Genomic DNA, 15,054 nt, shown 5'->3' on the forward strand with positions numbered 1-15,054 from the left:
TACGCATATCGTCACTCAAGACTGCCGAGTCCCCTTTGCTCGCCTCTGGATCATGCCAAACCCTCTCAACTTCCTCTCCCGCATGCCGTCCCCGGCGACATGAACGGTAACTCGAGGTCTTTGAACTCCCGCCGCTGGCAACGGCCTACGGTACCCTCCCTCTTCCAACCAACCTCTTGCTTCTTTTCCAAGACTGACACCGCCCAATAGCTTCGACAAGCAACCTTCATCTTGCCCAGCACCGGCGAACGTATTCGACGAGCCTTTACCCTTCGATCTCCTCCCCCAGAGGAAGACGACGAACGAGCTCCATTACTGGGCAATAGCTCCCCTTCGCCCGCTGCCCAAAAACAAAATCGCACTGTCCAGCGCGTCAAGCATGTCTCGCAAAAGGCATACGGGCTCTTCACCTCCAAGGTGGCCGTAGAATTGTTCAAATGTTCCATTGCCTACCTTTTGGGTAGCATGGCGACATTTGTCCCCCCTATATCGGCCTTCCTTGGGAACAACGACGGAAAGCACATGGTTGCGACTGTCACGGTCTACTTTCACCCTGCTAGATCGACTGGGAGCATGATAGAAGCCACATACCTTGCTCTCATAGCATTTGTATATGCCACGGTCATATCATTTGCCAGCATGGCCGTGACCATCGCCTTTCGCCATCTCCATCTGTTGCAACTTGGTCACGCCATCGTATTGGCAGTCTTCCTCGGCGGTGGATTTGGCTCGATTGGATGGATCAAGCAAAAACTCGGCAACCCGTTGGTCAACGTCGCTTGTTCGTTGGCGTCTCTTGCACTGATCACTGTCCTGACCAAAGAGGGTGCTGTTCAAGCCGGCCATTTCTCGTACAACAAGATCTTCCAAGTATTAAAGATGGTCATCATGGGCATAGCAGCCTCATTCTGCGTCAACATCCTCATTCGCCCATATTCGGCTCGGAAGCAGTTGCGAGATAATCTACGGAAGGGCACAGATTCCCTCGGCGACATGCTGACAATGATTACTAGAAGTTTCTTGTCAGGATCTGAAGAAGAGCTCAAACACCCCGAGTATCTGGATGCCTCCAAGAATTACAAGGCTGTGTTCAACCTAATGAAGAAAAATCTGGGTGAAGCCAAAAACGAGCATTTTGTTTTGGGAACCGAAAAGGAGTACCGAATTGAGGCTCGACTTGTCAAGTACGACCTGCTTTTCTCTGCACGGGATTACTGTGCTAACAAATCTAGATGCATGGAACGTCTGTCCCAGAATATCGGTGCTCTTCGCGGTGCGGCTTTGACTCAGTTCACCCTGATTTCGAAGCCACCAAGCGCTGGCACCAATACTCCTCTGACAAGAGTCAACTCAACCGACTTCCATTTTCCGTCTTTGCACTCGCCGCACCATAGCCAGTCCGGATTAAGCCATCTTGCGGCAATCGAAGAGCTCGGCGAAGAGAGCAGCAGTGATGGCCGTGATGGCCACTTGTCGAGTTCTGCCATATCTTATCCTGCAAGCGGGACCCAAACAGCCGAGTCTCCGTCAGACATTTTTACGATGTTCATCTCCCATTTGGGCCCGTCTATGAAGTCGCTTGCCTATACCTTGAAAGAAGTTCTCGACGAACTTCCCTTCGGCCCGCCTCCCGACTACACGATTGCAGTCAATAGGCATTTCAGAGGCAGCCTGATCGAGGCAAACGAATTGTTCAAAAAGGCAAGGAGGGAGGCATTGGCGGCCATTTACGCGAACCGCAGCCTCAACAGGAGTAGACCAGTTGAGGTGCTCGCAGACTATGAAGAGGTTGCCGCCAGTTGCGGGTACTTTAGCTCAGCTCTGCAGGATTTCGCCGAAGAAATGATTGTCTACCTAGACATTTTGGAAGAGCTCAAAACCAATCTGGAGCAGAAGCCAAGAAAGCGATCATGGAACTGGATCTTGTTCTGGCGGAAAGTCAAGACAGACACCGTCGAGGAGTACAGGCCAGGTATTTCTACGCACCGTTATTCCTTTCAGAATGCCCTACTAACACACAAATAGATACCCCTGACATCATTGAGCACAATGAGACTCAGGGCCTGTCACATGGCATGCCAGACCTCACCAGACGGCAAACCGATTTCAACCAAGTCGAAAAGGTACACCGCAAAGCAAAGTTGACCTACCGTCTATGGCAGTATTTTGGCTTTCTCAGGAGAGAGGACATCAAGTACGCCATCAAAGTCGGCGTAGGTGCCATGCTCTATGCAATGTGGTCGTACATCCCAGAGACTCGCCCCGTCTATTCTCATTGGAGAGGTGAATGGGGTCTCGTATCGTACATGTTGGTCTGTTCAATGACCATCGGCGCCTCCAACACCACTGGAATCCAGCGATTTGCTGGTACCTGCTTGGGTGCCGTCTTTGCGGTCGTTGCGTGGACAGCCTCGCGTGGGAATGCTTATGCACTTGCATTCTTCGGTTGGATCGTTTCCATCTACTGCTTCAATTTCATCGTTGCGAAAGGCAAGGGTCCCATGGGTCGCTTCATCCTGCTCACGTACAATCTGTCTTGTCTCTACGCATACACGCTTTCTGTTCGCGAGGCCGAGGGCGACGACGATGAGGGCGGAGAAACTCCAGCGATCTTCGAAATCGCCCTCCACCGTGTTGTGGCAGTCATATCTGGCTGTATCTGGGGCATCATCATCACTCGTGTGATTTGGCCTAACAGCGCCCGCCAAAAGATCAAAGACGGCATCTGCATTCTGTGGCTTCGCATGGGGCTCATCTGGAAAAGAGACCCCTTGGCCATGCTGGTCGAAGGTGCCTCGAAGTACTCCTACATGGACATCCGGGAGTCCATTGAGTTGCAACGGTTTTTGACCCATCTGGAAGCCCTGCGGAAGGCGGCCACATCCGAATTTGAGCTCAGCGGGCCTTTTCCGAACAAGATCTACGGCAATCTGCTCAGCACGACCGGCAGAATGCTGGACGCGTTCCACGCGATGAATGTCTTGATCACAAAGGACCTCAAGGCTACCCCGGGAGAAAGAGAGTTGTTGCAATACACACGAAAAGAGCGCATACAGCTTAGCAGTCGCATCAGCCACTTGTTCTCTGGTAAGTTGCCGACCTCGCACGTTGGCCATTGAGCTTCGACACTGACTCCCTTCTCCAGTCATGGCATCCTCCATGAAAATGGAGTACCCTCTCAACGATGCGCTGCCCAGCGTCGAGCACACGCGCGACCGCCTGCTGGCCAAGATCTTCGAGTTCAGGAAAAACGCGGCAGAGACGGATAGCAATGTCGCTACGGACGAAGACTATGAGCTTCTCTACGCATATGGTAAATCAACGTTATTGACCCTCTTACATTCGAAATATAGCTAATACGTTTTGTAGCGCTGGTCACCGGACAGCTCGCGCAGGACATTGCGAATCTTGGACAGGACATTGAGCAGCTATACGGCGTCCTCAATGAAGACAACCTCAAGCTGCAGTAGGACAACCACCAACTCTACGCGGTATGAAGACGCAATCGATGGGAAATAGCGAATAGGGAAGCAGTATCATCAACAGCGATAGCGATACATTGGGCATGGTTATTTGGGCATTTGGCATCCGAGATGGAATTCAATGTGTACCTGGAGGAAAAGGGAAAGGGGAATACCGGGAAATTTGCCTTGCTCCTCCTTCACTCTGCCTTTCTGTCTCCCTTCTACTCCCTTTTGGGATCATGACGACACGACTGCATTCTGCTTTGGCGTTTGTACACACTAGCTTGTTAGGCACTAGAACAGCGGATGCGTCGATTGATAAGCTTTGGGCTCTTTGCTTTTTCTTTTGAACCGGGATCGAGATGCGGCGTCCTTGAATTGTCTGTTGTCGCTTGTCGCGATCTAGACAACGACGTAACGACGTAAAAGTTGCAGCAAAGTTGGAGTAAAATCAATATCAAAACGCTCTGGTATTCGAAGCATGCATGTAGTGAGCGCATGTACAAACTTTTCTATCTAAACGTGCCAAATCTTTTCCCTTTTTTTTTTTTTCCCTTCTCCACAAACGCTGAAACCAAAACCGAATCCATGAATGAAAGCAGGATCTAGGAGACCACTCGAGTGGAGGGTGGGACCACGATCCTCCGCCCTTGTTTAAGACCGCATATTTGTAGTTCCTTTCCTGTTGGTGGTGGTGGGTGTTGGTTGTACCGCGGACGCCGCAACTCCTGCAACAATGAGAAATCGGGGGGTTGAAATTAGACGAGCAGGACAGCGTTGACGCAGCCGTCGTTCTCAGGACTGTGAAGATTTGGTTAGTGGTGGCTCTTGAATGAAGTGTGTCGTGCGAAGGCAAGGGCTTGTGGTTTGGCTGGCTTACTTGTTTGTCACCTGGGCATAGCGGGCCCAAGCCACCTTGCCGGTGGTCGTGGTCAGACCCAGCTCGCTGATGTTGACCTCGACGACGGTACCCCGAGTGAGCACACCAAGCTGCGTGCTCAACGGGTTCTGCGGGTTCTTCTTGACACCGAGGATGGGAAGCTGCACTGTGACACCGAGCTCGGGGTGCGTGACGTTGGCCTTTTTGTAGCGGAGCGCCATTGGTCTGAATGCCAGACGTTAGCACCTCTTTCAAATTCCACATGACGGTGCTCCTATTGAGCGAAACTCACCTGATGAAGCGCTCGAACTTGACGGGCCGTCTTGTAAAGTCGGGGCCGACAAACGTGGGCTTGGTGATGACGCGCTTCCAGCCCTTCTTGGCCGTCTTCTTGCCCGTCTTGACGACGCTAAACATCTCCTCCTCCGAGATACCGCGGACCTTGGGCAAGGGCACGCTGAAGCGAGCGGCCTTCTCATTGCGCTTCTGCTTGATGGCCGACGACAGGGCTTTGGCGTTGTTCTCGGTCGAGCGGTCGAGCAGGTACTGGGGCAGGGGCGTCGTCGACGGTTCGGCCGCGTCGGCCGACTTGACGTTGCGCTCCTCGTGCGCCTTGATCGTCTTCTTCAGCTGGATCTTCTCCTTGCGGCGCTTCTCCTGGTACAGCTTGGCCCGCAGGCCGCGCAGGTTCTGTGCATCCTTGGAGGCCCGGTGGCCCTCACGCGCAATCCGCTTGCGCTTGCGCTCGTCGTGGTCGAGGCGCTTGCCGTGCTGCTTCTGGAAGCGCTCGATGTACTCGTTCTGAGGCATGGTGGTGTTGGTTGGTTGTGGATGTGTTGCGTGCTGATGGTGTGGCACCGTCTGAACTTTTGGAGAAGTCGACGAATCTCTGCCTTGGCGGTGTGGCGCGGAGATAAGATAAGAGCACGGACCATATCCGCAAAACACCAAGGAAAGAAGACTTCAGCATCCTGCACTTTTTCTCTTCGCAACTCTTCCATGACGTAGCATCAACGAGGACTGTCTTCTTCTCTATCAAATTAGAACATTGTGGTCTTTTTCTCACGGCTACCATCCAAGGTCTGGAGGATTTCGAGGGCGATCATGCTGAAAAGGACCCGTTGAGGGACGCTGAGCAGCTGTAAAACTCCAGTCTTCTGTACGAAACTGGATTCGCGTGCCTTTACTTTCTCTTCTCTCACAAAATCCTTGATGTTGAGTCTACACGCCTTGAATGCGTCCACAATGTCGGGGACTTTTCGAACACACGGCCTCTAACAGCAAGAATCCAGGGGCCAGCATGCTCGCTACGCCCTAACCCCCCGGGTCTTGAAGCTCTATGCATAAGAGCTCTTACGCCGCTGGTGGCACCGAAGTCGGCCGCTAAGGGAGTCGTGAAAAAGACAACGGCCCCGAAGGAAAGAGACCTGAGCATTGGAATCTCTGCCTCTGCCAGACGAGGACCGTTGCAAGCAAACTGGAGGCTTGAGATCAGTTTGACGGTGGGGGAGAACGATCAAGATGTGGAGAAGTCAAGTCGGAGAGATATAGATGTCTCAAGGGCGAGATCGAGAGGGTCCAGCCTCATCCCGTCGGCCGCCGAAGGAATCAGATATGTCCCCCCTTCCCCACAGCTCGATCCCATCTATATCCACTTAAAGGGCAACCTGATGAGGACAGCTGCCTATCCAAAACATGACGGACCTCGGCAAGCAACCAAGTCGTGAAACGCGGCCTTTGTGCTGCATAAAGCTGCATCCACTCGAGGACACTCTACACCGGTCTATGAAGGGCAACGAAACGTTGACATTTTTTTGTAAGGAGCACCCCGAAACTCGACGCCACGTCGTCCATCAATGATCATTACATACAAGGCGTATGATATGATACATTAGGAACACGCGCGCTTATCGATGGCCGCACGCAATAGACCCTGCGCGCCACGAGCGATCGTCATGGAAAAGGGCTTTGCGCCTCGGCAACCTTTCCAGTTGGCCGAACTTTGTGTGTGCAGAGTGAGCATAGTCCTAGCATAGAGGATGTGCAAATGTCCAAATTGAGCCCCGGCGGCGGCTAGTCATTGAATGTCCAAGACCAGCAGTGGCAGCGCTAGGAGTGGCACGGTAGAGTGGTGTCTGCAGGATTCTAGACCGTCGAAACGGCTCATTTAAAATTCGATTTGCGCGGTGCTTTGCTGCTTGCCGAAGGAGTTCTCAGGGGAGCGTATTGTCAAAATTGTGCTCTTTCAGCACGATTCAAGACGACCACAAAGTCGCCCGAGCCTCGAAGCTTTGATGCGTCCATGGCACTGGACGCATAACAGTTGTTCGGCAAATACGGGGAAGGTGAGCCGTGGTCGGTGCTGTTGCGAAACTACTCAGCGACGTTCATTCTCGCGAGTTGTCGACCTGAATCAGTGTGGAGGATTTCAAATAGAAGAAGACCAGAATCCTTGTCTCGGGCCAACGAGAGGACATGACTTCCTTTTGGGAGGATTCTATCTCCGTGCTGCAACAAGACGAAGACGTTTGAAGAGGCTGACGACCCGCCGCACTGTCCTCCATGTCCACGTGGATGATTCGCAGCTTTGCCCTCGGAGAATTCAGGCGCTCTGGGGTCATGTAAGGAGCGGCCGTTGCAAAGGCCGGGGTGGGGAAAGAGTTCCAGATAGCTTTGCCCGTTTTCGTTGACTTGGCAGCATCTCGACTTTTTCGTCTTTCGGTAACCTCGTCCCACGACCGACTCCCTGTCTGTCTGAAAAGTTGTCTCTGATTTCAGGCCTCGGGACATCAAGCAGTACTGAACGTTCGCTTGCGGAGGCATGCCTAAAAAATCGCCCTGCAGATGGTGTTTCTCCGTGGTCGCCCAGGGTGGAGCACACGGTACAGGCAGCAAGTGGAGAGATTTCTGACACCCTCGGACGGACTTGTCGTGTTGAATTGGTCCGCGCCGCACCAACAAGGTGCAGAGGTGATGTGCAAAAGGCTTTTAGGTATCGTCTCCTAAACTTCTCCGTTCTCCGGTGATGCAGCGGTGAGGCGGTGAGTCCACGTTGCACCGTGGAAGGGCCAGCGGCTGTAGCCGAGAGCGTGGGCGGGAGCCGTGATGGGGTATCAAGATTAATCTCTCCCTTTGGGATATTTGGCATAGTTGTGGGCGGAATACGGTAGGAGGCGCTCTCACCGAGATTTGGAGAGGGAGAGAGGAAAAAAAAAAAAAAAAAGGGAAATTCAAAGCCACCGCCATCGAAACGCGGATCGATTGATCGTCGTATCGCACATGTGTATCACCATCGTGCTGCTGCCATGTGCCATCGGTCCACGAAATCGGGATGGATTCCTCCCGCCGAGGATTGTTTGAACTTTGTTGATGACTGTCTCTAGATGGGCCGTTCAACGGCTTCAACGGAGGAATGTGCAATGTTTGAAGTAGTGAGGATGGTGGTAGCAATGACGACCCGAGCACAGAAACACAAGGACCGCGGTCGGACATTCAGCAGGGACAAAAGCTGCAGCTGGAGCGGAGGTGGCAGGGGGGGATGGGGCCATCTTGATGCCCTTTGGCGCGAATTGCTCAATTTTGTGTAGACACAAGGCTGACTCGAATAGCACTGCAGGCGCGCGTCAGCGGCACGGCAAGCGCATCGAAAAGGTGGCATCTGGAGCGATGCAACGCAGAGCAGACACAAAGGACGAATAAAGAGTCGGGGGATGGCGAACGGAAGACGAGGTGCGTTTTGCGGAGATGGCACCGTGACGTGACGAAGCGAGAGGCGCCAGGGCAGGTTCGGCGGGCGGCAGGGAGCGGCGCGGATCGGGCAGCAGCAAGCGCGGTTCCTGCCTTCTGTTGGCTTTCAGGGTTACCATGTCTACCCGTACGTCTCTCTCTCTCTCTCTCTCTTCTGGCCAGCTCAACCACGACGTCAACTCTCCCCCACCATCCTCCGTCTGCTCCACTCGCTCGACCTCGAGTGCCACTGCCGAGCTGCCCAGCCTGCCGACTCCCGACGACGCCATTGTCGGAGCCCGGAGCTGCTTCATTTCACACACACGCCCGCAAGCCCCTCGCACGGCTCCCTAACCCTCATCTCGACAAATGGACCGTTTGGCCTGCGCCTGTGGGCCCGATCGGTTGTGACCCAGCGTCCAGCTCCTGGCAGCTTCCAGCCCGTTGTAGCGCGGAAGCGCGGATCAAGCTACCGCAGACGCACCATAGCAAGCATCATCGCTGACATCGACTCAGACAAACCCCCAACCGCTGCCTGCTGCATGCAAGCCCGTTGGATTTCGGGCCTGCACCCTGCAAAACTAGCCGAAGGACCGTCATACGTGCGGTGCGCTGGTATTTTGTGGGATGATGGAGAGGCTGCTGCAAATCGGCACAGCACACGCTAACCTGAACATGCAAAGGAATCTCCACCTGCACATACTGTTCGAGCACGGCTAGCAACTGCAGTGCTGGGACTCAGGAGTGGGAGCGCAAGAAAACAGCACAACATTAGTGAAAGATGTGCATCGAAGGAGAAGAGATCCAATCGAGGGGGTGGAAAAAAAAAAAAAAAAGAGAGAGAAAAGGTGTCCACTGCAGGACCCATACCGTTCGACCATTTACCCAATGCAGTCGCAAACGAGAAAAAAGCAAAAAGCATGAAAACCGGGGACCATGGGCAATGACTTCATCCCTCTTGCGCGTTTCGCATCACCCTGCAGAATTCGCTTCACGACAAGTCGTTTGCCGCAGCGACGGAGTCGAGGTCTCGCCGGGACACTGCCCACAACAACACCTGCCCGTTCCCATGAAATAGCGGTGCACCTTTTGCACGCTCACCGCCGTCCATCGTCACTCAACGTGCCACAATGACACGGAGATCACGGCCTGGCAGGAATGCAACAGGGTCCACTGGTTAAAGTCCCGGTACGGCACTGCTCGCGAGAGCAAGTTACCCACCCACCACCGCCCTCTCCGCCATTTCAGCTGCACTCCCTCGTCGCTTAGTCCAGCATTACAAATGCCCCTGCTTTGTGGTCCTCTCCTTGCTCACATCGTCCTCGCCTCGTCTCGCTATGACCTTCTGGCGACGGCGAATATTGACCCTCAAGCAAGGAGAATGCAGAGAGGAAAAGGAGGCCCCGATAAAGGAGGTGTGCTGCGTGCTTTCGGTCGGGCGATGACGGACGCCAAACAGCACTTGGTAACGACACAAGTTGATGCTTGACAGATGTCGGAAGATGGCGGGCTGTGGCGTCCTGCCCGCCTGGCACTGTCTGTGCCGCACTTGCTCTGATCTCAATAAACACGCACACACACATCACTACTGCTACTGCATCGGCAGACGAACACCTACGTGTTGGCAGCGGTAGGATTCTGACAAAAGTATGTACGAGCTGCAAGCCATGATGCCAGACGGTAGGTGTAGCAGTGGCAGGTAGATCCGCAGCAACGGAACCAGACCAAAGCCAATAGTGGCCAAGGGGCCGAAAAAAGATGAACAGGTGGATACATACACACCCAGCCCGATGGGCTCCGATATCCGTAGAGGGAGAGGGAGATGCAGACTGGCGATTGGCTCTCTCGCCGACTTGTTTACTTGTATACCTGCCTACTTCGTACCTACGGTCCAGCACAGCAGACAGCCATCAATCTATCCATCCATCTATCTACTATCTGCGCACCCCTACTTTTGCGTGCCCCATCTGACTCGGATACACCCAACTCTCTTGACATAAGCTGGCTGGCTGGCTGACTGATGCATGTCAGTCGTCATCTGCGTCTCTCCCTCCCCCCTCCCTCCCTCCCTCCCTCCTTGCCATCCATCCGCTCCGTCTCCCGTCTCCCGTCTCCCGTCTCCGTCCGCCCGCCCGCCCGCCCCTCCGCTTAATCAAGTGCTCCGAGAACCTTCTTTATAGATGGGTTTAACAGGTACGCGCGTTTCCAACACGTGCACGGGCAACGCAAATCACGACAAGCCGGGCTTCCGCACACGCAGCACACAGGCCACGGCCCAACCACTCACTCATCAGACGAAACAGTTTTTGAAGTGTTTTAGTTTGCTTTCCTTTCCCTCAATCTCTCCTGTTGGTGTGTATATGTACAAATGTGTGTGTGTGTGTGTGTGTGATCTGGCTGGACAGGACAGGACAGACGGTTGATGGATGGGCTGGCTGGCTGGCTGGATAGGTAAAGTAGGTGGGTAGGTGGGTGGGTGGGATATAGAAAAAAGGGGAAGGAGAAGAAAGAAGACGGAAAGGAGTAAAAAGAAGAGGTGGGGAAAAAGACGAAGAAGCACTGGTGGGGTTGTTTGAAGCGTGCTGCCTGGCCGTCTTTCTTCTTGCTTGTTGTAGGCTTGCACTCGCCTAGTCTGTTTGGTGTGGTGCCGTCCGTTTTGCTGTTGGTTTCTTCTCCAGCGCTTTGTGATTGGCGGTCTATGTGCTCTCGCTCGTCCAGGTGTCCATGGTGTAGGACTGGTCCGGGCAATTGCCGCTCCTTAAACTGTCTTTTCATCCTGTGCCACAGATTGGCGTCTTGGTCTTGAATAGCGGCTCATCTGCATGGGATGGACGAGCGAGAGATCGACACCAATGCCCGGGTTCGCAGATGCATGGAGAAGAAGCGAGGCGGTTGATTAGGCGCAGTTTAGTGGTTGGACAGACATATTTGGCGAGCGCAGTGCAACTGGCTGCAGGCAAGCGCAAACTGCAGTCTGCACAGCGTGTGTGTCGGTGGACAGCAGCAGCAGCGGCGGCGGCAGCTGTCATGCCGTTTGCGGAACCGCGTGTGGCCTCGGTGGCCCCAGCCTGCTGCAGATAAGACCCCACCCACACCGAACATGTAGACGACCCGTTGTGGAATCGCCCCACGCACCATGCCTGCCTGCCACCTTGAGACTGGCACCGGCGATTGTTTGGTGGATGGATGGATGGACGGGTATACGCTGGTGGACAGACGGCTAAGCGGATGGACGTGCGACGGACCCATGTAGGTCTCTGCGCAGGCAAGCGAGAGCGTGTCGCTCCATCGTCGGCCCCTTCGCTAGGGGCCAACAATGGCCACGGCAACGTTTGCTCTAACAAGGACGGAATTCCCAGAAGTGGAAGACGTTGCGTCTCCGCGCGTGCGACCAGAGTAAAACCAACCAAATCATGCGCTCGGAAAGAGGGAGCAAGAAAAAAGAAGAAAGGCAACAAGGGGATTACAAGAAAAAACAAAGCAACAAAAGCCTGCATGAGTCTCATTCAGGCGTTGAATCTAGAACGGCTATCATCGGCTAAGACAACAAGGTGAAGCGCCTGCACGGAAAGACTGGTTAGGAAAGAGGCACAACGGACAAAACAAATGGTAGAAAATGGACACACGAAAACATTGACTGAAACACAAAGCACTTTTTCAAAACGCGCACATGAAGGCGGCGGTAGCTGGTAGCTGGTAGTAGAGAACCACAAAGGGAAGGAAAAGAAAAGAAGATGGTGAGAATATGTGTGATCGGACAACACCTGACCGCAATGCACCCTCCCAACATGCGACGCCGTGGCAAAAGATAGAGGAAGAGAAAGAAGAGAATGGGAAGGGGAAGAAGAAGAAGAGATAGAAGAAGAAGAAAGGGAAGAAATCCGGAATTCTCTCGAGAGGAAGAAGCCACCTCGGCGGCTTGTGCCGTGACATTTGTGTTGTCCCCTTCCCGTTGATAACTCCCTAAACGCCATGTCCCATGCACGTCTCTCTGTGCGACACAAGAGACCCAAGGAAAAGAAAAGTCCAATGGTTGTTCTGGAGACAAGGTTCGCGCACGTTGGCAGGCCGAATCCGCGTACGGCTTAATCCAAAAGCGAAGTTGAAAAATGGTCCCTCGGAGGACAAGGGACGCACATTCACGCGTACCAAATCTTCCACTCCATGAAATCCTGTCTGTAGATCGCAAGTCGAAATGGGGTCGACTGCGAAGCTCCGGCTCGAGGCATGCGGGGCTGGTTTTTGTTGGTTTTTGTGTGCCGTGCTTCGTGGTTGTCGTCATGTTGATGGGCCGGCACAGGTTCGCTCGTCTGCGAAAGTTGGGTCCATGACGCATCGAAATGAAACGCCATGCGTGCGTCCAAGTCAACCGTGCGCTGGCGGCATGAAGGCGTCGCAGGCTGAGAGGGTCCCCGGCGGTCGCGTAAACGGAGAGGGCCCTTTGCTGGCGGGCGATTAGAGAATGACGCACTTGGGCTTGTGCTCCTTTCCCCCTCGACCCTTGTCGCGGCCACCGCCTCTTTGCACTGCGGCAGGCGTCCTCGACTTGCCTCCCTTGGGATCGGAGCTCTTGGATGCCCTTCCAGACTGCTGCCTTTGGCGCCTCAGTTGACGCACGACGTCGTAAAAGGCCTTTTCGACGTTGACGCAGTTTTTGGCCGAAGCCTCGACAAAATCGCAGCCGAGCTCACGAGCGAGCGCGCTTCCCTCCTGGGTGGAGACTTCTCGCTCCGTGACTCGATCGCACTTGTTTCCGACGAGCATTACAGGCGACGGACCGAATGAGCCAGAGCCAGCAGAGGTGGCGCTGAGGGGAGATCCGGGGTAGGTGGGTGAACCTGAGAAGGCCGACTCCTTGACGCGCTGTATCTGGTGGTGGAACTTTTGTATGCGAGAGAAGGAGGCGCGCGACGAGATGCTGTAAACCAAGACGAAGCCTTCGCCATCTCTTATCCATTGGTCCCGCAGTGCAGTGTACTCTTCTTGGCCGGCAGTGTCCAGAACCTCCAACATGCACGATTGGCCGTCGATTTGCACCTGCTTGCGATACGAGTCCTCGATGGTGGGATCATACGTCTCGACAAAGTGGTTCAGGCAGAGCTGCGGCGCGTTAGCGGGAGGGGAAAGGGAGGAGGGGTTAGGTTGGGAGCGAACGAACCTGGATGGTCAGAGCGGTTTTACCCACACCACCGTCTCCCAGCACCACCAGCTTGTACAAGGTCATTTTCCCCGCCATCTTGTCGGAGTGATGGATGAGCGCAACAAGGGAGGGGTCGAAGCAGAAGGGATGCAGCAGTGAGGGGGCGCGTCGAGGTGTGGAGGAGGGAGGGGGGGGGGGGGGAGTGGTTGGTGTTTATGTGGCGGAGCGGCTTAGAAGAAAGTCGTCGTGGTTGGCGTCGTGGTCGGCGGCGGCGGCGGCGGCGGCGGCGGCGGCGGCGGCGGCGGCGGAGGCGGCAGCGGGAGACGTGACGAAAGAAGCTTGGATCCTTGCGTCCAGGTGACAGGTGCACAGCGGGCAGAGATGCGGTGCCGGCAGAAGAGGGACTAGTAGTCGGAGCACGAAAAGGCCGCGGCTGAAGGCTGCCACGTGTGGAATGGGCCCAGTTGGGTAGAGTCGGCTTGCAACGAGGGGCAAGCCGGAGTGGGAAGAGGAGGGTGGAGCGAAGACGGAGAGGGAGAGGAGGAAAAAGAAGAGAGGAGTGGTGAGAGAGGTGACAGGGAGGAGACGAGACGGGGGGAGGGCGGGGTTGGGCGGTCGGCAGTAGCTTGGTAGGTACAGTAGGTGAAGATGGTGTTGTCTTGGGCGTTGGTGAAGTCGGTCGGCTAGGGTAGGATGGAGGTTGGGGGCCCAGTTGCAATGGAGGGACTCGACGAGAGGAGAGTGAGCAACGAAGGAGCTGGGCGGTGGGATTAGGGTGAAACGAAGGTGAGGAGAGTGGCGTGTAAGTACGACCTTTGGGCGCTGTGCGAGTCGAGAGGATGGCCGTTGTGGGCGGTGGGTGCAGGAGGGAAGATCTGGGCAGGGCGACACGTGAAAGGGCAAATGGGGACGGGGGGGACGGGGACGGGGACGGGGACGGGGAGCCAGGTGGGAGCAGTGTCCAGTGCGAGGGGAGGGGGCGCGTCCGCACTGGCCGTCAAGAAATTTTACGAAAGGAGATGTCAAGAGTGGGTAACTACCTTAGCGGACTGGGCTGGAGTGGAGTGGACTGGACGAGGCCAAGCAAGTGAAGCGAGAGACAATCCCCAGTCATGACAATCCGTCCGTCAGTCAGTCAGTCAGTCGGCAGGCAGGCAGGCGGGCAATCCACATGCAGGCAGCGCAGAGTGTTGAGGGGCAGGGGCAGACGAAGACGACTGGAGGGCAGAAGGGCAACACGGCCGTTCATTATTGTCATGATCAATTTTGTTATTATCATTTCGCCAATCCACCACCAGTGCAGTGCAGTCGACGACGGCAGGCAGTGCAGGAGTGCAGCTGGGGCAGAGTCAGTCAGTCAGTCAGTCAGTCAGTCCAGGGAGGCCCAAGGGCAGGGAGCCAGAGCCAGAGAGCCAGAGAGCCAGAGCCAGAGCCAGAGCCAGAGCCAGAGCCAGAGCCAGAGCCAGAGCCAGGGAGCCACCACTACCACCACCACTACCACCACCACCACCGCAGGGAGACAGGGCGCGCTTCCCCGACCCCGCTGTTGGTTATTGATTGGCCTGCCTGACACGACCCTCCCCGGCCGCCAACCACGCCGCCGGAACGGGGACAAGGAAGCGAAAAGAAAAGGAACAAAAAAAAAAGAAAAAAAAAAGAGAAAAAGAAAAAGAAATCATCGCCAGCATCTTTGCCTGCCCGCATCTCTCCTGCCTTCCCACACAGCTCCCTGTTCCCAGGCTGGCCGCATGCGCCGCACCGCACGTGATTCTGTTGCGTGTACACCTCAGGTACCTCACCTCACGGTACTCTTTTCCGAGCGGGAGGCGGCCCGTCAGCACCTA

The 15,054-nt window shown here is 55.1% G+C and overlaps 5 protein-coding genes across 5 annotated transcripts; 1 reads left to right on the forward strand and 4 right to left on the reverse strand.

Moving 5' to 3' along the window:
* Positions 1-14: 14 nt before the first annotated feature.
* Positions 15-3,935, forward strand: J3D65DRAFT_634206 (Fusaric acid resistance protein-like-domain-containing protein). The gene is made up of 6 exons (XM_066801203.1): positions 15-150; positions 211-1,184; positions 1,233-1,972; positions 2,026-3,087; positions 3,146-3,313; positions 3,370-3,935. The coding sequence occupies exons 1-6, from the start codon at positions 100-102 to the stop codon at positions 3,468-3,470; spliced, it is 3,096 nt and encodes a 1,031-aa protein (XP_066652446.1). The 5' UTR covers positions 15-99; the 3' UTR covers positions 3,471-3,935.
* J3D65DRAFT_634209 (ribosome biogenesis protein NSA2) lies at positions 3,905-5,193 on the reverse strand. The gene is made up of 3 exons (XM_066801204.1): positions 4,637-5,193; positions 4,345-4,569; positions 3,905-4,265 (listed from the first exon to the last, which is right to left on the reverse strand). Exons 1-3 carry the CDS (start codon positions 5,152-5,154, stop codon positions 4,223-4,225), a joined length of 786 nt encoding a protein of 261 aa, XP_066652447.1. The 5' UTR covers positions 5,155-5,193; the 3' UTR covers positions 3,905-4,222.
* Positions 5,194-10,208: 5,015 nt separating this feature from the next.
* Positions 10,209-11,050, reverse strand: J3D65DRAFT_68310 (uncharacterized protein). The gene has a single exon (XM_066803765.1). It carries the CDS (start codon positions 10,843-10,845, stop codon positions 10,387-10,389), a length of 459 nt encoding a protein of 152 aa, XP_066652448.1. The 5' UTR covers positions 10,846-11,050; the 3' UTR covers positions 10,209-10,386.
* A 516-nt stretch (positions 11,051-11,566) lies between these two features.
* On the reverse strand, positions 11,567-12,744 carry J3D65DRAFT_68328 (uncharacterized protein). Its single transcript, XM_066803768.1, has one exon. It carries the CDS (start codon positions 12,404-12,406, stop codon positions 11,648-11,650), a length of 759 nt encoding a protein of 252 aa, XP_066652449.1. The 5' UTR covers positions 12,407-12,744; the 3' UTR covers positions 11,567-11,647.
* J3D65DRAFT_605616 (ras family-domain-containing protein) lies at positions 12,526-13,306 on the reverse strand (the record flags this gene model as incomplete). The annotated part of the gene is made up of 2 exons (XM_066798366.1): positions 12,526-13,170; positions 13,229-13,306. 2 exons carry the CDS (start codon positions 13,304-13,306, stop codon positions 12,526-12,528), a joined length of 723 nt encoding a protein of 240 aa, XP_066652450.1.
* Positions 13,307-15,054: the final 1,748 nt, after the last annotated feature.

The sequence above is a fragment of the Phyllosticta citribraziliensis genome (assembly GCF_038025025.1).
Source record: "Phyllosticta citribraziliensis strain CPC 17464 chromosome Unknown J3D65scaffold_10, whole genome shotgun sequence".
Lineage (NCBI taxonomy): Eukaryota > Fungi > Ascomycota > Dothideomycetes > Botryosphaeriales > Phyllostictaceae > Phyllosticta > Phyllosticta citribraziliensis.